This window comes from Zosterops lateralis (genome assembly GCF_965231275.1).
Source record: "Zosterops lateralis genome assembly, chromosome: 4".
NCBI lineage: Eukaryota > Metazoa > Chordata > Aves > Passeriformes > Zosteropidae > Zosterops > Zosterops lateralis.
Window position 1 is genome coordinate 72,157,521 of NC_139765.1, and position 21,108 is coordinate 72,178,628.

The 21,108-nt window shown below is 42.6% G+C and overlaps 1 protein-coding gene across 1 annotated transcript in view; it reads left to right on the forward strand.

The window, feature by feature from the left end:
- The window catches only part of EXOC4 (exocyst complex component 4), a 348,756-nt gene that overhangs the window by 83,256 nt on the left and 244,392 nt on the right, over nucleotides 1-21,108 (forward strand). Inside the window, exons 8-9 of the mRNA XM_083858929.1 lie at nucleotides 13,260-13,405; nucleotides 17,853-17,941. Of these exons, the coding sequence (XP_083715055.1) occupies nucleotides 13,260-13,405; nucleotides 17,853-17,941 (235 nt within the window). The remainder of the gene's footprint in view (nucleotides 1-13,259; nucleotides 13,406-17,852; nucleotides 17,942-21,108) is intronic.

A 21,108-nucleotide genomic window follows, 5' to 3' on the forward strand; every position in this document is an offset into this window, starting at 1 on the left:
ATGGAGCTGGTAGTGTTGAGCTTCATTTGATAAGCTGATGAAAGAGGGAGGAAAAGGCTCCCTGATGCAGAAAAGCATTCAGGGATCTGCTGGAATGGAACATGTTCACAAACATTATAATCTGCTTAACAGTGGCATTTTGGTGCTGCACCTTTAGAGAGCAGCATAAAAGGCAGAAGGGAGCAATCCTGATGGATGCTTTAAAAAGCTGGAGTGCTTCGTGCACAGCAGCTGGAAACAGCTGGAAATTTTTATTGGTTTGTTTTGGTTTTTTTTCCCCAAGCCTGAAAATGGGAATCTTGTCTATGCTGTGAGCTCCCCCCTCTGGCATCACAGAATTTGGAATAAAGTCAAAGACCCCGAAGCCTTATAGAAAACAGATATTTCTGGAACGAGCTCAGGGGCCACTTTTTTCCTTGTTAAAAAATCTGATTTTCAACCTTCAAAACCAGCGCCGCTACAACTTCCACCCGTTTGGGAAAGGGGGTGAACACAAAGCCACGGGTATTGTAGGCTTGACAAAAAGGTTCTGCAGCTCTGCTCTCCTTTCAAAAGCATCAGTGGCCTTAAAGCTGGGCTTGAAATGGTGGCTGCTGGGTTGGTGTCAAAGGGGAACGTGCCCTTTCATCAACCTCTTGGTGGCACTGGGCTCGTTTCGTACAGAAACCTCCATTTCTGCCCTGGAATTTCGCTGTTCTTTTGTAGGAACTCTTCATGCCACTAATTTTCGGGGCCGTGTTTCTCTTCCAGGTGCTTTGCCTCAGGGCCAGCAGTTGTAGAGTTCAGATGTGGTTGGGTTTTGGAGAGTTTGGTCGATTAGAAAACGCCATTGTGGGTTTCAAAGGGGTCGGGAAAGCGTTTGGGGTTGGTTTGGTGTTTGTTAAAGGAGGGATGGTGGGTCTTAAATCTGAAAAGGGTGAGATGTGAAAATCAGTTCTGATATGCAGGAGATGAAATAGGAATTTACAAAATGAAGGATTTTTAAAATGCAGCATCAGTGCTCTTCCTGTGACTGTTTAAAAGCCTTTTATAGATAATGAGACAACAACTCTCAGTTTAACTACAGCAGATTTCCTTTTTTTGCTCCACTTTTCCTCCTTCACACTGGTTTGTAAATTGCTTTTTTGGGTGATTTGTCTCCTGTTACAGCAGCAGATTACGAAGAGGTGGGTGGAAGTTTCCTGGGGTGGAAGTTTCTTCCCTGCTCATCCTCCTTCTCCCAAGTCGCTCTGATGACGTTTTTTAATTGATCTGGAGGAAGATGAGGCAGCTGGTGGCTCTGTAGTTCTCTTACTCACTTTCATTAACTCTCATTGTCTTTACATCATTTCTTTCTCACTATTTTCTCCCTCTTTACTCACTATTTGCTATTCCAAGGCAAAAAATCTCTGCTCCTCAAATCCCTTGCTCAGCCTTCTGAGCTAATCCCAGGTGCAGCTGCTCTTCTCTTAGATTAGGATTTGAACAAAATACTTATTTTAAAATATTTTGGCATGAAGCATCTTAGGATGGATCCCACATCTGGATGTGTGTGCCCTGCAGGGAAGGGCAGGATGCACAAACTGATAACAAAATCCAGTGAGTTAAAATCAGAGACTGGTTGATGAGAATAAATCTTAAATTTAAAATAGGGCTCGAACTCCTGTCTGAGCACCATATTCGGTTTTTATACTGGTTCTAGCACATCTGGAGGTTATAAATGTGCAAATCCAATAAATCATCAGCACGAGGGAGGGAGCCCAGGGCTCGACCTCCTCCCTGGGAGCACCGTGGGTGGCTCAGGGCTGGAGCTGAAGAACAGCAAACAGCTCTCTGGCTGCTCTCAGGAGTGTCTGGCACCACAGCTCAGTGCAGACACACTAAATTTCCTCCTGCTGGAGAAGTTTGTGCACTCCTGACTGGTGCTAATTGATGGGCTGTGCCCTGGAGGGGCATCAATCTCCTCCAGTCAGATTTATGAGGACCCTTATGTTTGTTTGGCAGCGTGAGGCTTGTTCCAGGGGATAAATGGAGCGAGCAGGGAGAGCTGACACGCTGAAAAATGGGAGATCCTATTTCTCCCCTGGAATCCTGCACTTTCAAAACCATAAAACTCAAATTCCTGGCATTTGGGATGAGTTTGGGAGCTGAGGATTGGGAGATGTGCAGGTGTTTCCCAAGGGAAGGATCCCCAGGTATTTTTGTTGCCTTGTGCTGGAGGGATATCACACTATTTTTTTGTCAAGTGCCTGATTAAGTTTGACATTTGAAAATAGAACTTCACGGCGAAATAAGTACTGTACTTGTGAGTATTTAATTAAGATGTTTAGTTCCTGTCAAGGTTGGTAGTTTCTCTTTCCTGTTAAGGGCACTACGTCTTCAGCTGCTGAAATTTCAGAAACCTGCACTTAACCTTTACTCGTCATTCCATTTACATCGAGAATCTGATTAACAACTTTGAAAGTTCAGAAGCTGCCACTAAATGCAATTAAAGCCCTCGTGGAGTCTGTTATTAAGAGCTGGCATTTAATGAAGACTGAGGGCACACTACTGTTGCCATCCACACTGGAGCAGGATGTCTTCAGCAATTAGTTGAAGGCATGGAATACACGAAGTGTGCTGTATTACCCAGCACTGAACATGGTCGGTATTTAAGCAACATGCTGCCTTTTTTTTTTTTTTAATTTTTTTTTTAATTTTTTGCTCCTCTCTTTGCTGGTTTATCTGTGAAATTTGAGCTGCAGAAGCTCAGCTCAGGTGGGTTCAGCACAGCCCTGGTTTTGGTGTGTATTAAAATTCTTCTCTGGAAGAATTGGCAGGCACTAAACACGAGTGGAGTTATCTTCTTTCTTTGTGATTTAAAGATGTTTAGCTTTACTTCAGTTATGAGTATAAATTTCAAATTGTATCCTTCCCCACCTCCAAATTGTACAAAGCCACTGGAGCTTGGCTAAATGATAATTGCCAGGCAGAAATCTGCACTCAATTACCTGTTCAGCTCTTCCACTCCTCCTTGACCTTTGTGTGTGCTGCATGAACAAAAGGAAGTCCAGTCAAACAGTGAGAAGGGGATTTAATCCTTCAGGGAAATGCTTTATTTTGTTCCATCTATGGAAACAGGTGGTGATTGGACTTTCTGATCTGGTTCATTGTTTTGGTGCATTTGGTTCAGAACTGGACCAGATTTATTTCACCAATTTATCACTCCTATCAAAAGGACCATGTGCTAAAGGGATACATGGACAAGAATTGTGGAATCATGGAATGACTTGGCTTGGAAAGGGTTTTAAAAATAATCTCATTCCACCTGGGCAGGCACACCTTTCACTATCCCAGGTTGCTCCAAGCCCTGTCCAGCCTGTCCTTGGACATCCCAGGGATCCAAGGGCAGCCACAGCTTCTCTGGGAATTCCATTCCAACCCTCATCCAGGAGTTTCTTCCTTAAATCCCATCTCAATCTCCCCTCCTTGTGTGTAAATCTATGTGCAGACATAATATATAAAAACACACAATACACGCACGCAATGTTTTTATTTGGTCATCAAAATCATAGCAAGTACAAGCTACCACCCTGAAGCTCACTTGTCAAAAATTCCAGAAGGATTTGTTGGTTTTTTTTATTTGTTTGGTGTTTTGTTTGAGTGCCAAGAGCCTGATACCAAAATGAGGAAGTGGCCTTGATGCTCAGATAATTTCTGCCTCTGTAATCTGTGTTTGCAGAACAGCTGAGGTGCCTGGAGAAAAAATAAACGCTGTCCATTTGTTTTATGACCCAGTTAGTCAAATTGACTGTGGGGAGCTTAAATGAATTTGTCACCAGTGTTTGTTTCTCTGTTTATTAAAATATATAAATAAAAGCAGCAGAATTACTGTTCTGAAAGATGGAGGTGGAAAAAAAAATGACAGCTCAGATCTTGTTCTCATTTAGAAAGACCAGGTTGGACATTGGGATTTGGAGCAGCCTGGGACAGTGGAAAGTGTCCCTGAACATGGCAGGGAAGTGAAATGGGATGAGCTTTAAGGTCCTTTCCCACCCAAAACCATTCCATGGTCTAACACAGCACATTTCCTTTGAAACTGCAGCAAAAAAAATGAAATCCCATCTAATTTTTCAGCCATATCAACACATGGGCCAGGCTGGAAATCCTGCCAGCACTTGGCCTCCAAAAACAACCTCAAATTTCCCTTCCTCACTGCCCTGAGACATTCCTGGGACATTCCTGGTGTCCCCCAAGTGTCACTGGCCTCCGGTTATTCCCTGGCTCTGCACAGCCCCAGTTCTGCTCTCATTGTCCTCGTGGAGGATTTTAATAAATCTCCTCTTTCAGTGGTACAAGTTGTGCTCTGGCCCCTGGACTTACTAAAAACCACAGCAAGAAGCTGGAAATCCACTTTAAAGGCAAGAAAAACCCAGATATTAAAAATATCCACTTAAAAGCCAATAAAAACACCTCCATTTAAATCTTTAGACTTGTTACTTAGCCTGGGTCCCTTTTTGGGCAGCTGTGGGAGCTGCTGTGGCAGTTGGGGTGAAAGTTTTGCTTTTTAAAATAAATTTTGAGGTTTGTTCCTTCCCTTCCTCCCTCCCTGCAGGGAGATAAATTTTCCCAGGTCTGCAGTAATTCACAATTACTGGGGAGCACTGATAGCATTATCTGCAGAGTTTGGAGGGGATTTTTTTTTTTTACTCTTTCCCAAAAATAAAAAAAGGAATTCTTCTAGTACAGGAATGGAATTGGGAGGTGCCTTTGAAGAATTAATTCTAGAAGGGATTTTATTATTACATTAGAGGAGCAACAAGAAGATTAGATAAAGCAGGTTGAGCAGCATTACAGGTGTTCACAGCCCCTAAAAATTTAAATTTTGGTTTATTTCAGTCTTCCCTCATTGCTTCCCCCTTTAGTGTGTGCTCAGCCCATGTTCTCCATGTGATAAAAGTGACACAGGAAGCTCAGAGCTCTTCGAATTCAATCAACTCTTCCTCTTTTTTTATTGAAATGCCACAATTCCTGCAGCATTTTAATTATCAAGACTTTTGATACAGTAAATTACTGGCTAATTAGCTACAGACTGCTGCCTCACCCAGCTTTTCTTGCCTGGTTTCTGAGACTTTGTGAATAGTTCTTCTGTCTCCAGAACTTGGAATCACAGAATGGTTTGGGTAGGAAAAGGATCTGAAAGATCATCTGGTTCCATCCCCAATCCAATCCTCTTCCCAATGGTGACAATAAATGCTCAATTGTAGTTTTGGGTTGTGTTTGAGATGTTTTGGTTTTCTGAAATTCCTTTTTTAGGAATTTTTTTTTTTTTTTGGTAAACAAGAGTCATGTTTTTTGTTTAATTTTTTTTTTTCTAGGAGAGACTTTTTTTTTTTGATGTCCCTCTGATCTGACCAATGTGATTGAAGAAGTTTGTTTCCAAATTACTTTGTTGTACACCACAACACAAAGATTTTGACTTCAGAAGGTTGAAAATGACTCTTTTATTTTTAGGATGTGTCTCCCTTATATACTATTTTACACAGACCAATCTGATTGGTGAAACAAAGATAAACCTCTTCAACTTTACACAATAATCCTGTACATTAAAACTTCCTTTACTTTCTGTAGAAGTAGAAATTTTCCTCTGCTGACAGTTGAAATCCTTACATTGATTATATTCTTGAAAATAGGAATAAAAAGCACTAAGAGGAGACATGATTTTCTGTGTTCTCTTTATTACTTGCCATTTTTCTCTCCAAACATCATCATTTATAAACCTTCTCTAGTAATTTTCCATTTTCCTGAGCCAGGAAAACTTCAGGTCCAATCAATCCAGAAAGGATTTGAAACAACATTTAAAGAATTTAAATTTAATTCACATTTAAAGCCACATTTAAAGAATCATGGAATGGTTTGGGTTGGAAAAGAGCTTAAAGATCATCCAATTCCAACCTCAACACCTTCCACTGTCCCAGTTTGCTCCAAGCCCATCCAGCCTGACCTTGGACATTCCAGGGATCCAGGGGCAGCCACAGCTTTTCTGGGAAAAAGCCTTTTCTTGTGCTTTCATTGATTCAAGTTCTAATTATTGTTTTAAAAATGAAGATGGATTGAATTTATACTGAAAATGACAAAGTTTCCATCCAATAAATAAAAAAAAAAAAAAAAGAGGCTGGAATAATCTGGTGTTTCTCTTGAAATATAAAGGACAAAAAGAGGAATTAAGATTCCTGGGAGTTTGTAAAATCCAATGTCAGTGATTTTCTCATTTCTAGTTCAACACTGTCCTGCACCTGCCTGGATTTCCTTGTTGACTTCTGGTGTTTTGTTTGGCTTTTGTCACATCCTTGGTGGACATAAATCTTCATCTCTTTCTGTTTATTTAAAGCTAAATTTGTCATAAGAATACTTTAACCAGGGTTTTTCCATCTTCTGGAAATCCCTGTGGCTGGACATAAATTCTATTATTCCCCCTTAATTCTTTTTTAATAGAATCTTCTATCATCTCTTCTGGGATATTGTCCCTGATCAATATGAGGTTGGAGAGGCTGGTAATTACCTGGGCTCCTCATTCACCCTTGAAAAAATTGTGGTGTGTTGGTTTTCCTTGGATTTTCTGGGCTTCCCCCCAAGCACAGGAAGGATGATGAAAATCAGAGTTTGTGGTGTAGAATTTGAAACTGGTTTGGTGATGGAGCAGAGTGTCCACACTTGCAGTTCCATATGAATTTGGGGTATGTGAGGGTGTGAAATACCAATTAAAGCTTTTAATTGATAGAACAGAATTTATTCAGAGCTCAACCCTCCTACCTAAAACCTCACAAAAAGGTACCAAAAAAACCCCGAATTAATTTATCTGTCACCCTGGCCAGGTGTGTTTTACTGCCCATATTTTGTTCAGGTCAATCTTGGGCATGATGAGGCATAAAAACCCATCCAGCTTCTGTTCTCTCTGTTCTGTCGAGGAATTTTCAGCAATTTTAACAAAAATAATTACATTATTTTTATTATGACTAGAATTTAACTAACTTTGCAAAAGGCAATGTGAATGAACTATAAATTAGTTATTAATTTATAGTTACTGACACAGGCTCTTATTTGTTTAAGGCACTTTAAAAATCTTCTATTTATTTAAAACTAAACTTGCGTTTCTACCTCACATCTGGATGGATTTATTATTTATTTTAATTTCTCAGAAGGTTTTAACTCAATCTTCACATCTTTGAACACTCCTGGGTTTATGTGGAATGTCCCAGGAGCAGATTTGTCCTTGTGCCACTTCAGAAGGGACAGAGCAGAGCGAGTGTCACCACCTCAGTCAGACCTCACACTGCCCTGACCTTTTGGAATTGGAGGATTTAATTACACCTCCAAATCCATAAAAATCTCCTTTTTTCATAAACCACTTTCTTGTTCATTTTTCTTCCCAAAGAGCAGTTGGCTGCAGGGTGCTTTTTGTTATAAATGCAGATTATAAAGTTGGCTTTTCACACATATTAGAATTACTATTACATGTATAATTGTACTGTATTATGTTTTATTTATTTTATTATTATAATTATTATTATTATTATTTATTTTATTATTAGAATTTTAATGTTTTATTAATAGATTTTAGAAAAGTGATAAATGTATATTTTTTGATTGTGACAGAGTGTAAATAGTTTCTTCTTTGTAACATCTAAACTGACCAAGTCAGAAGATATGGAAAAAAAAAGGTCATCACCTTGTAACCCTGGATAAAAACTATTAAATTTCTGGTTTTTTATCAAAATAAAAACAATGAAAAACCTCAAGAGAAAGATTTATAAGTCCCACATTACCAGACAAGAGTGGAGCCACCCACAAATAAGTCTATCAGATAAGATGATTTGGGATATTTGAAACAAATAAAAACTCAAGAAAATTGCATTAATATCTATTGAAATATAACACAACAATCCTTAAAACACCAGAATTAAAATAGAAGTGTGTGTTTTCTGGTGAAGCAGCTGGAATTTTTACTCTTCTATCTCCTAATTGTCTACTTTTAATTTTTATTAAACTTAAATTTTTTTCCCACTTTGTTCTCCCGCATTTCTGGACAGCTCTATTAGTTTGAGGGATGTAAACACAACCCACGGGTGGCAGGATTTAACCACAAGTCCTTGTTCCAGACAAATGGGATGCTGCAAACTTCCCAATTCCTCATAAATCTTGCTGTGCAGCCACTGATTTCATGTCCTAAAGAGGTTTTTGATTGATGCCTCAGCAACTCCTGATCAGGTGTGGTGGGAGCAGATCAGGAAATCCCTTCCTTGGTGCTTTAGGGGAGCTCCTTTTGCTCAAAAAGTCAGGAAGAGCCTGGTTTTTCAGTGGATATTTTTAATATCTGGGTTTTTCTTGCCTTTAAAGTGGATTTCCAACTTAAATTTTAAGGGGCTGTGAACAGCTGTAATGCTGCTCAACCTGCTTTGTCTAATCTTCTTGTTGCTCCTCTAATGTAATAATAAAATCCCTTCCAGAATTAATTCTTCAAAGGCACCTCCCAATCCATTCCTGTACTAGAAGAATTCCTTGTTTTATTTTTGGGAAAGAGTAAAAAAAAAATCCCCACCAAACTCTGCAGATAATGCTATCAGTGCTCCCCAGTAATTGTGAATTACTGCAGACCTGGGAAAATTTATCTCCCTCCAGGGAAGGAGGAAGGGAAGGAACAAACCTCAAAATTTATTTAAAAAAGCAAAACTCACCCCAACTGCCCCAGCAGCTCCCACATCTGCCAAGAAAAGGACCCAGGCTAAGTAACAAGACTAAAGATTTAAATGGAGGTGTTTTTCTTGGCTTTTAAGTGGATATTTTTAATAGCTGGGGTTTTCTTGCCTTTAAAGTGAATTTCCAGCTTCTGTCTTGCTGTGGTTTTTAATAAGTCCAGGGGCCAGAGCACAACTTGTACCACTGAAAGAGGAGATTTATTAAAATCCTCCACGAGGACAATGAGAGCAGAACTGGGGCTGTGCAGAGCCAGGGAATAAACGGAGGCCAGTGACACTTGGGGAACACCAGGAATGTCCCAGGAATGTCTCAGGGCAGTGAGGAAGGGAAATTTGAGGTTGTTTTTGGAGGCCAAGTGCTGGCAGGATTTCCAGCCTGGCCCATGTGTTGATATGGCTGAAAAATTAGAAGGGATTTCATTTTTTTGCTGCAGTTTCAAGGCAAATGTGCTGTGTTAGACCATGGAATGGTTTTGGGTGAAAAAGGACCTTAAAGCTCATCCCATTTCACTTCCCTGCCATGTTCAGGGACACTTTCCACCATCCCAGGCTGCTCCAAGCCCCAATGTCCAACCTGGCCTTGGATATTCCAGGGATCCAGGGGCAGCCACAGCTGCTCTGGCAATTCCAGCCCAGCCAGGTATTCCCAATTCCCAAGATCCCACCCAAATCTCCCCTTTTCCAATCTGAAGCCATTCCCTGTGTCCTGTCCCTGTCCCCAGTCCCTCTGCAGCTCTCCTGGAGTCTCTTTAGGTCCTTGAAGAGGCTCTGAAGTTCCCTGAATCCTCTCTCTGAACATCCCTCCTGTCCCCTTGGCTGTGTCCTGTCACTCTCCAGTTAATTTTTTCATCCTGAAGAATTTGTGGAGCTGTTGAATTGCGGGCACTGGAGCAGAAAGAGCTTTGATCTGCCTGGCCCAGTTTCTCATATAGTTGAATTTTTTAACTGAAAAATGAACTCCCAATTCTTGTTTCCCTGGTTTTATCTTCTCAGAGGTCTTTACATCCCTGGAATGTCCAAGGCCAGGTTGGACATTGGGATTTGGAGCACCCTGGGACAGTGGAAGGGTCCCTGCCATGGCAAGGATGGCCCTGGATGAACTTTAAGACCCTCCCAATCCAAACCATTCTGGAATTCAATGAATTTTGTGATAATTATCAAAATCAGCTTTTAAATCTCCTGACTTTTTAGAGCCTTGTATCCGACCATCCTCCCCTGCCTATCTAGTAAATAGTTTAATTGAGCAAATTAACAATAAATCAACATTTTTCTCTCATTTTCCCAATTTTTTGGCATTTTCTGAATATCTATGAGCAAACTCATCTCCTGGTTCTCTGTTTTACCTGTTACCCACAAAGATAATTCATTCTGCTCCCATCCCAAACCTCTTTTGGCCTATTGTAATCCTGAATTTCACACTTAATCTTCCCTACTCCTGGATATAAAGTGACACAAAAATCGTGGAATCCATAATAAAAAGATTTCATCCATAATGAAACAACAAATTGCTTAATGTTTTCCTCTTTTTTTTTTTTTTTTTTTTTTCAACTTGATTAAGTTTGAGGGTTTAATTAGATTTTTTTTTTTTGTGGCGATTTTCAGGTTGTTAATTTAAGTGGAGAAGATGAAATGCAAAGAGGTGAATACAAACTGGTTTGGTAAATTAGTGTCAAAAAATTAGCACAGTGATTATTTTTTTACCAAATAAACACGGATTTTCAAAGCCTGTGCTCAGGTAAAGTTTTTAATTGAGATGGTTTAGGAAACAGATTTTTCTCTGTGTTTGTATTATTATTATTTTATTTTTCCAAGCCATCCCAAATTGTTTCTAATTAGGGGCACGATTCCATTTGCCTGGATATTTATTCCTGTGTAATTTGTTTCAACTCAGGCAGCACAGGAGTGATGAATTCTTTTCATTACCTCCAACTCTCTTTGATGGGCTTTGACTGGCTAATTATTCACAGGGAACATAATTCCCAACACCCTCTATGAGTAGGTAAAAAAAAAAAAATCCTGAAAATAAACAGATTTTTTGAAACACACTGACAAAAGTTCATTTTCGAGGGCTTTCCTTTCATCTTCAGACACAAGGAAATGAAAATGGAATCACTTGGAGTCTGGTTTTACTTCTGCACTTTAAATTATTTCAAATATTGGGCTGCAAAGTTTCACAGGGGGGAAGGGAGCCCTCAGCCCCTCACTGAACAATTTGGGATTGGAAAATCAATCCTAAACTCCACTGGCAGCTGTGGGAATTCATATTTTCAATGATGAAAAAAGTATGTTTTGGGTGGGAGCTTTTAAAGGACAATTTTTGCAGCTTTCCAGGGTATTTTCCATCACCTGTGACCTCCAGCACACACATGGATATTTCCTATTTCTTGATATAAATATACTGGAAGTATTTATGCATATAAATTCAGTTATAAACCCAATATATTTTAACTGCACTGCTCACTATTGCAAACCTTCATTTCTAAGAGCATTAATTATATTTATAATCAGTGCATAAAGCTCACCCACCCTCTCCCCATGGCTGCCATGGCTGGAATCACTTTTGGGAACTTTTTGCAGGTTCCTTTTGGGACCATCAGGGTTTGGAGCAGATTGAGCTGGTCAAAAGCCCCATCCCTGGAAGTGCCCAAAGCTGGACAAGACTTGGAGCAACCTGATCTGGTGGTCATGGCAAGGGATGAGATTGAATGATCTTGATCTTTTCAACCCAAACCATTCTAAAGAATATAAACCAAGTTTTTTATCAAATTAGAGCCGCTCCTCGGGGGTACCATTTTTTAAAAATAAAACCACGTTTCCGCCAATTATAATTTTGATGAGCTTTGATTGTTTTCCCACACAAAACCTAAAAACCCCAGGCACTCCAGGGATGTGCTGCTGCTGGTTTTAGCCCAGCCTGCTGAGCTCTGTCCTGTTGGAGTCCAGGGCATCCCTAGAAAGTCACAGACTTCGGTAGAGAGGCCTGGGGCCCCAAAAAGAGGGTCTGGGGTCTGTGCAGGGGGGTCTGGGGTCTGTGCAGGGGGGTCTGGGGTCTGTCCAGGAGGGTCTGGGGTCTGTGCAGGGGGGTCTGGGGTCTGTGCAGGGGGGTCTGGGGTCTGTCCAGGAGGGTCTGGGGTCTGTGCAGGGGGGTCTGGGGTCTGTGCAGGGAGGTCTGGGGTCTGTCCAGGAGGGTCTGGGGTCTGTCCAGGAGGGTCTGGGGTCTGTGCAGGGGGGTTTGGGGTCTGCCCAGGGGGGTCTGGGGTCTGTGCAGGGAGGTCTGGGGTCTGTGCAGGGGGGTTTGGGGTCTGTCCAGGGGGTTTGGGGTCTGCCCAGGGGGGTCTGGGGTCTGTGCAGGAGGGTTTGGGGTCTGTCCAGGGGGTTTGGGGTCTGCCCAGGGGGGTCTGGGGTCTGTGCAGGAGGGTTTGGGGTCTGTCCAGGGGGTTTGGGGTCTGTGCAGGGGGGTCTGGGGTCTGTGCAGGGGGGTTTGGGGTCTGTCCAGGGGGTTTGGGGTCTGTGCAGGAGGGTCTGGGGTCTGTGCAGGGGGTTTGGGGTCTGTCCAGGAGGGTCTGGGGTCTGTGCAGGGGGTTTGGGGTCTGTCCAGGGGGTTTGGGGTCTGTCCAGGAGGGTCTGGGGTCTGTCCAGGAGGGTCTGGGGTCTGTGCAGGGGGGTTTGGGGTCTGCCCAGGGGGGTTTGGGGTCTGTGCAGGGGGGTTTGGGGTCTGTGCAGGGGGGTCTGGGGTCTGCCCAGGGGGGTTTGGGGTCTGTGCAGGGGGTTTGGGGTCTGTGCAGGGGGGTTTGGGGTCTGTGCAGGGGGTTTGGGGTCTGTGCAGGGGGGTCTGGGGTCTGTCCAGGAGGGTCTGGGGTCTGTGCAGGGGGTTTTTGCCTTGCACAGAGCCCAGGAAGACACAATCTTTGATTTTGGTCCATGAGAAAAACATCCATCAGAGAGAAGAATTGCAAGTCACGAAGGTGTTACTGAGAATAGTGTAGTTTATCACCGTGCAGAAGATTTTGTAGTTTTGGATTTTTAGAATGTAGATGCAAAGGGACAAGATGGTGGTTTTAGGGCGGTGCCCTGGGTTCTTCTTCTTCTCCCTTGGCCTCCATCTCCTGCAGTGATGTGGGCACAAAGGAGTTTCAGTGGATTGGATTAAAAGTAGAAATGACCCTGTTAGTGCAGGTGATAGACATTGGCACAGAATTGTAAATAATGAGTATATAGTTATCTGTGTAAGAGGAAGCGACCTCCCATCATGGAGGGAATCACCTCATGTCCAGGCTGCTGTGAACACCTTGCCTGGACACAGAGAATTGTAAGATTAAAACTAATAAACAACACGAGAAACCAGAAAACCAAGACCTTGAGACTCCTCATCCTTCTCACACCGAGCCCAGCACAGAACAGAGACACAGAGTCAGACAGCAGACCCTAAATCCTTCAGAGGTCAAGAGGGAAAATCACTCCCTCGAGCCCACACGAACCACCAGCCTTTGAAATTTTGAATGATAAAAAAACCAGATTAAACCTGAGACTGTCCCTCCCTTTCAGATGCTGCTGACGGAGTACCTGGACATGAAGAACACGCGCACGGCCTCGGAGCCCTCGGCCCAGCTCAGCTACGCCAGCTCCGGCCGCGAGTTCGCCGCCTTCTTCGCCAAGAAGAAACCCCAGAGACCCAAAAATCCTCTCTTCAAGTAAGTGCAGTGTGGGAACTGACAGTGGTCAGTGAAACAGAGCAGAAAGGACTCCACAACTGATAATAGTTGTTAGAGCGGTTTGTGTTTATTGACGTTGTGGGGAATAATTTCACCAAAGACATTCATGAACACCAGGGAACTTGCTTCTATTATTATTCCCTGAGGTTTTACATGTGCATGACTGTAGGGGCATCCATGGACAGCAAGGAACTCTGCAGACCTGAGATATTGTAGAAAAACATGGTTTTATTGCAAGGGTTGTGGGTAAAAAGGGCTTTGTCTTCAGTCACCAGCCTGGGCTGAAGGGAAGCCCCAAAGAGAGAGGGACAGAGAGGGAGGGTGTGAGGTGAGGGAGGTAAAAGAGCTAAGAGGGGTAAGAGAGGTAAGAGGAGTGCAGGGGTCAGAGAGCAAGGACTTTATTACAATACATTCTATCTCCTTTTGTGATGAATATTCTAATTTACAGTGACCAACCTGCCCGAGATACAAAACCTACAGACTTTGCATGCAGCTCGTGAGAACTGCTCTATCACCATATCATCCTGTATTCTAAACTCTACAGACTACTTTTCTTATCTACTTTTTCCCTGATGCCTTGGCAGGGTCGAGAGGGGCTACACCCTTGGGTCCTTTTGTTTTCTGTCCTTCAACCCATCTCCAGCTAATCCCCATCTTCCTGCCTGCCATGATCACATCTCAAAACTGGCTTTTATTTCTATTTCACTCTCAGGTTTTACATCTCCAGTATTTCTTACCAGGCAATCATATCCACAAGCCCTTCCTGTCCCATCTTTCCCAACACATGACATTCCATGGTCCCCCTTCATACATATTAATTCCCTGACTCTGCCCATCCTCATTTGGTATCATAATTAACTTCACACCCTTCTCAGTCTTCAGTGGTGTTGGTCTTCAGGTCATGGTGGTGGTCTCCTGGTCACCTCTTCACCTTTATCCCTCCCATGTGTGCTTTGGCCCTCTTGGCACGTTTTCAAGGGAATAAACCATCTTAGAGTCTGTGTTCTTCTCTTTATCTGCACCTGTTATTCTGCTGTTCAGGTTAGTTCTTCTTCTGACTGTCACCAAGGCTCCCAGTACTTGTAGTGCATAAAAATATGCAAAAGGCTAACAGTCACAGCATTCAGAGTTCACTAAATATCTTTTAAAATGCAATCTCTTATATTCAAATCTGTGTCTCAGTCAGAAGATGGATTCTTAGGCTGGAATCTTAGGCATGGATTCTTCCAGGCAGAAGCTTGAAGCCTGTGGGAAAACCAAGTACAGAAACTCTCCCAGTCTGGCCTGGGAAATCATAAAGAGGAAGCCAAAACAATCTTGTAGAGATTCTCCTCCTGACACCTGGTGTTGTTCCAGTTTGTTAACTGGTAGAGATGTTTACAAAAAGGTGGTGCCCTAAAGGACCAACCCTATCCATTGTACCCAAACACTGTATAAAAATAATCCATCTTTAAATACTATATAAAAAGAATCTGTCTTTCAGTAAACTTTACTATAAGCCCCCTGAAGAAATCAGAGCTCCACATGTCATTACATGAGCCATTGTGAATCATGACAGTGCAGGGCTTTTTCAAGCTGTGCCTGAGCTGCCTTTGGTGCCTCCAGTGCTGCTGGTAATCGCAGTTTCACAGTGGGAGAGGTGTGGAAGCTCCAGGATGAGGATTTAACACCCAGAGCTGAAGATCTGTTACGGATTCAGCTCTGGCTTTTAGAGCTGAGCTCTTCCCAGGGCTCATTGCATTGGGAATCCCATTACAGGAGCTGCTGCAGAGCATGGAGTGATCCATTCTTGCCTCTCTTTGTCCATGGTAAATTCAGGACCTGTTAGAGGGAGCGATAAAGGGCACTGGACAAAGGGAATTAAGATAACTGTGTAATTACTGCATAGACTAAGCACTTAATCCTGTCACTAACTCCTTTAATTCAGCAGTCAGGCTCTGCAAAGAATTAAGTGGTTGGGAGGAGAGTGTAAGAGAGAGGCTGACTGGCCAAGGGAAGGATTTGGGGGAGAGCAAATTTGTGCAGCAATAAGGAGTGAGGAGTTTCTGAGCAGGGCTGGTGGGAGAGGAGATTCACACCTGGATTTGGGGGAGCTGTGCTGGAATTTTCTTCTCTTCCACCTCTTACCTGTGCTGACCATTCTTTTGGGCCTCTTGAGGATTTTTAAAAGTGCTGTTTTGGCAGAGGTACTCCTAGTAGATGTCCTCTCACAGTACCTGAGATCCCAGTTAGAAATTCAAGTCTTCCACATTCTTTGCTCTCCCAGGATGAGCTCTCCTTTTATTAGAGATTAAGTGTTGTCTTCTTCCCCTGCCAACCCATGATTATGACCCCTCACCCTTTTTTTTTTTTTTTTTTTTTTAACACATCCCCATGGCTGTTTTGGGCTAAAAATTCCACTTGGAATTTACTCTGACCCTGCAGATGGATATTGGAACAAAACAGGGCTGCTCATCCCTGTTCCCACACGTACAAGGACCCAAATTTGGGGTTTGAGGATGAAGTTTGGTGTTTAAGTTTGAGAATGAGGATGCTCTGGCTCACCTGGAGCAGGCTGAGGATGAGTAGAGTTTGTCAGCAGAGAGGAAGTGGCTGTGGTTGTTCAGAGGAAGGTGGGAGCAGCATCTCTCCCCATTCCTGGGGCTGTCACCAAGTGCTGCCTTCCCTGCAGTGACAGCAGCTCTTATTGGGATCTCTCCTTTGGTTATCTGCCTGCTGTCAGCTGTCACCATTATCTATGGAGATCTCCCCTGAAATGGAATTTCTCAGCCCACTGAGGTTTGTACGTGTTTGATGGAGTGTTTATCTTGTCTCCCCTCCCATCTTTGGGGCTTTTCTGTGCCAGGCTCCTCCATTAGCTCTGTCCAAATCCAGGAGTTTTCCTCTTGTCACCACATTTTATTCCTCAGCAGCCTCTCAGGGCAAAGCTCCACTTCTTATTTTGCTCAGGTGTTGGTGCTGTGTCCTGTGGTAGCTGTGATATCATTAAATTATTATTAAATATTGAGCTAATTTAATTAATATTAAGTATTTCTATTAGTTGTATCTTCAAGGGATAGAGGGAAGTTGTGTCCTGTTCTCTGGAAATCAGGAGCTGCTATTTACAAAAAACTTGGAATCCTTATTTCCTTTAAAATGGGTATAAAAATAAAAATCCCCCCAAACTTATTTAGTTGCAATGTTGGCTTGAAAAAGAAAGCTTCAGATGAAGAGTAATTTGGGAATTTGGATAATTAATGCCATCATAAACCTGGCTTTCTTCTCTTCCCAAAAGTAGCCAAGGGCATGCTCAAGTTTCCATCTCAGATTTCCAAGAAGGAAATAGGGAAATAAGGCAGAAGTGAATTGTACAAGCAAGAGTTGAACACTCAATAAATCAGTCCCAGACTTGGCTGTAATTCTGTGTAATTCTAAAGAAAACAAAAATATTTTCAAAGCTTTGTGGGAGGATCAGCATTGGGAAGGGAGTTACAAGGGTAGAGGAGTTAAGTGGGAACGGGAATGTGGGAAGAGCAGCTACAGAAGGGGAAATAGGACAGAAAAACTGGAAAAGAAGGGATGAGATGTGGGTTTGGTGCCTGGAAAGACCTGTGGGATGATGCTGCTGTTATTGTCTCACTGAGACCAGAAAGGAGCACATGGAGAACACAGAGCCAAGAATTTACAGCTCATTTAATTAAAATCAGAAGGGTTTGCTGGATTTTGATAAATCGTTATTAGTTCAGTTGCAATAACACCAACACTCACAGTCCAAATTAGAGCAGAAAGGCCTCATTAATAGTAATAATCTTAACAGCAGTGCCCAGGAAAGCTGTGAAATGCTTTCCCCCATCTCTGGTGTGATGCTGGTGTCTTTTTGGGCAGCTCTGAGGATGATTCCATCTTCCAGAACTGTGGGATTGGGGAGGGAATGAGGATTGTTACAGCAAATCATCCACATCTTGAGGTTTACAGAAGTTTCCTTTCCAAGTCTGGGGCTGTTTGAAGGTGCTTTGTGTCCCCACCATGAGCTCCTTTCTCTGTGGTCCCCAGAGCCCATCCAGGCACTCCCAGGGTTGTTTTGGGGTTTTTTTGAGCAATTCCTTGGCCATGAGGGTGTTCCCAACAATGAGCTGAGGCACAAAACCCTTGGACATGGGACACTTGTGACATTGAGCTGTCCTGAGTCACTGAGGTGCCACATCAGAGCCCAGTTTGGAGCCTTTTCCTCTTAAGTGCCAAAAATCCTGTTGATGAAACAGTTGGAAAATGTTTGGATTGTTCCTTGTGGATTCTTAGTGCTGTAAACAATAAATAAGAATCGATCGGTCCCTAATTTCCAGGAGAATAATATATTTGTATTTGATCTTATTAAAGAGCTGAGTGGTGCTCACAAGAAAGACGCTTCCAGGGCTGCCTGGATTGACTGAATCCCTTTAAATTGCAGGTTTGAATCCTCATCCCATGCCATCAGCATGAGTGCCTACCTGAGGGAGCAGAGGAGGGAGCTGTACAGCAGGAGTGGGGAGCTGCAAGGTACGGAAATGGGATAATTCCCTCTGCTCCGAATCTCTCCAGGTTTTAAGCTCTTGTTTATTATGAGGTTGGGAAAGGTTTTCTCTTGATCCTCTCAGCATTTTCAGCTGCAGGTGGAAGTCTTAAAAAATATTCATAAAACAACAGGTGAAATACAAACAACCTCACCTTGAGAACTGGATTTGAGTATTGGAGCTACTTTGGATATTTATCTGTAATTTATTTCCCTACTGTGATACTTATCCTGCATGGCTTTGGGAGCTGAGCTCAGGCAGCTCAAATTTGAAGCTGGATGGGCCTAAAGTGACCAATCCTTTGTGTTTTGTTCACTTGAGGAGCTGCAGAGTGTTTGCAGCTGGTGAATTCGGGCACTTGGGCTGATTTTGCTGATTTTTGTTGCCCGTGGCAGGTTGCTGTGTGTGCCCAGGGAAGTGTTCCCTGCTCCATCATTGCACTTGTTTTTCCTGAATGACCCAGTGGTTGGGTTTGGCAGCAGAAATCAAGGGAATATCCATGTACAGCAGGACTAAATTCTTTTGTCTCACTTACTCCACTTTCTTCCTGGACTAACCATAACAAAAAAAATAATTTATGCTCTTCAAGTATTACAGTAATGACCAAGGGCAGAATTTCTCCTGGAACTCTTATCCATGATAATTTTCAGCTGCCTTTTCATTGAGAATGTTTTATAATTTGCAAGAGAATTTTTGGATGCCTCCTCCTTTCATAACCTGTGACAATTTAAACCCACAAGGGTGGGGATAAAAAAAAAAAAAAACCTGGAGAAGCAGATATTGTTTTTGTGACAGTTTGATTCACTTTGGTGAGTGCAGAGGTGATAGGGCTGGCTGAGCTTGGAGATGTCCCCAGGATCAGTGGGATGTGGTCGAGCTGTTCCATCCCATTATCAGGTTTTATTCCAGGAGGATTGAAGTGGTTATTTCTCCTGAGTAAGGAGGTCTCTGTTACAAACCATGTGGGACAAATGTGGGCTCAAAGCCAAGAATTCTGCAGCTGTTGAGAATTTTGAGCTTTTTGGGGCTGTCAGGGAGCCGTGCAGCAATTGCTCCAGAATTTCCTGTCCCTTTGGGATGAGTCCTGGTGCCTTCTGCCATTCCCAGTTGTCTACGTGGCTTTAAAAACAAGCAGAGAACAGAATTGACTCTCTCCATATCTGTGTCCTTCTTGTGGCTGAGATTTGGGGAATTTTGTGGTTATTGCTATTAATTGTTACACTGAGGGGTTTCAGGAGCTCCTGCTCTGGGTTTGGAGCTGTTCAGAGCCAGATTTCATGGCAGAGTGATTCCTTATGGATTCAAGACAAACCTTGGGGTGGCTTTTGGGATGAGCAGGACACTGGGAGCGTTTCCAGGAGAGGAAGATGCAGCAGAGCTGCTCAGGCTGCCCAGGGAGGGGAAAAACAAAGCCCAGGAGCTGCCAAAGAAATAAAGGACAAAACAGGAATTGGTGTGGGAAGGGCCAAAATCCTGCTGCCCTTTGCAGCTCAATTGGAAGAGCCTGGACGTGATGCAATAGGTGACAAGAAGTCAGTGTGGGGAGGCTGTGGGGACAATAGATGAGATGACTTTGCTGAGATTCTTTGCCAGCTGAACCATCAAGAAAAGTTTTCCCTTTGAACTTCACGTTAAAAATGCAGTAACCTCTGTCTCTATTATGAGCTGCTGTTCCCTTTTAGGTTGCTCATTAATCTTCCTGAATCCCAGACCACAGCAAGATCTGCATTTGGATTTTTATAGATATTTTTTTATTTTATTTTATTTTTAACCCCTTTTAAAGAGAAATACAATTTAATTGTTCAATCAGGTTAGTGGAAAGCAGGCATGTCACACTCTGTCTTCTGTGAACACTGCACAGTTTCTGTTCCCAACAGCCTTATCCACAGGGATGATTTTTTTCACTGGCAGCAGGGGGAGGGTGACTTGTTAAGGAATCTTTTTTCCTGAAAAGATCTTCAAAGAAACATATGCATGAAAAGAAAGGAATTTATGAAAAAGTTTAGCTCACGCTAACTTTTTTGAAATAAGAATTTAATTTAAATAGCCGTAAAAAAAAATGTGTGGAGATCAGAGCGATGCTTTGTCATTAACCCCTTTGATTTGGACTGAAATAGTGCAGAGCATGAGGCTCACATTATTTCTTTCCCTCTGGAAGCTCAGTGCACTTCTGCAATAATTTAGTAATTCTCCGTGGCTTTGTGGAGCAGGATTTTCTTGGGAATGTGCCTTTGGGATGGATTGTCCATGGAAGGATGATGGGAGGAGGAGTAGGATCAGAATTCCAGAGTCAACACTCAGTCCCGTGTTAGATCCCACTTGTTTTTATTGATTATTGAAGGTATTGATTAATAGACACACAAAGAGTGGCTGCCCTGCATGGCAGGGGATGCTCCATGTGCTGATCCTTGAGGAGTCACTCCTAAAAATATTTGTGTTCCATTGAAGGATACAAAATATTCTTGAATTGTCTTTATGCCTTTGTTTGTTTTTTTTTTTCCTTTCCATTTGTTTTGGGGTTTTAATGAAAAGTTCTGTCTCTGATCCTGCTTCTTTGGCAATTTGTGGATCAGTTTGTGCTCTGTTGGCACTGGAATTTGGGACAGGGTTTGTTGTACAAGGAAAGGAGAAAAAAAGTCGCCCGAGCTCACAGAGAAAGTCTTGAGTAGAACAAAGAATGAAATTTGTGCCCCAAAGTTGAATCCTCCCAACTGCTGGACACATGTTGTGTGCTGAACTGAAACAGCAAAAATTCAATATTACTTTATGAAATTATTTAGGCAGTTTCTATCCAGAGCATTCCAGGGATGCAGTGCACTTCTTCCTACTTAAAAAAAATAAATTTATAAGTTCCCCTTGCTTCTGTTTGAAGGAACAAGAGGGGAATTAAATGAGATGATTTCTAAGGACCCTTCCAAACAAACCATTCTGAGACTCTGTGAAGTTTCACTTTTTCAGAGGTGATTTTAAATACCCAGAACTTTTGCATAGTTACATTTCTCTTGTTGGGAGGAGTAAGACTATTATATCAATTTATTTATAAACCAAAAATCTAACGCAAGAGGCTCTTGTGGATTTTAAATACACAGCACTCAAATATCTAAAAGCTGACCAGTGGTTTAGCTGGAAGTGGAGAACAATTCCACACCTTGG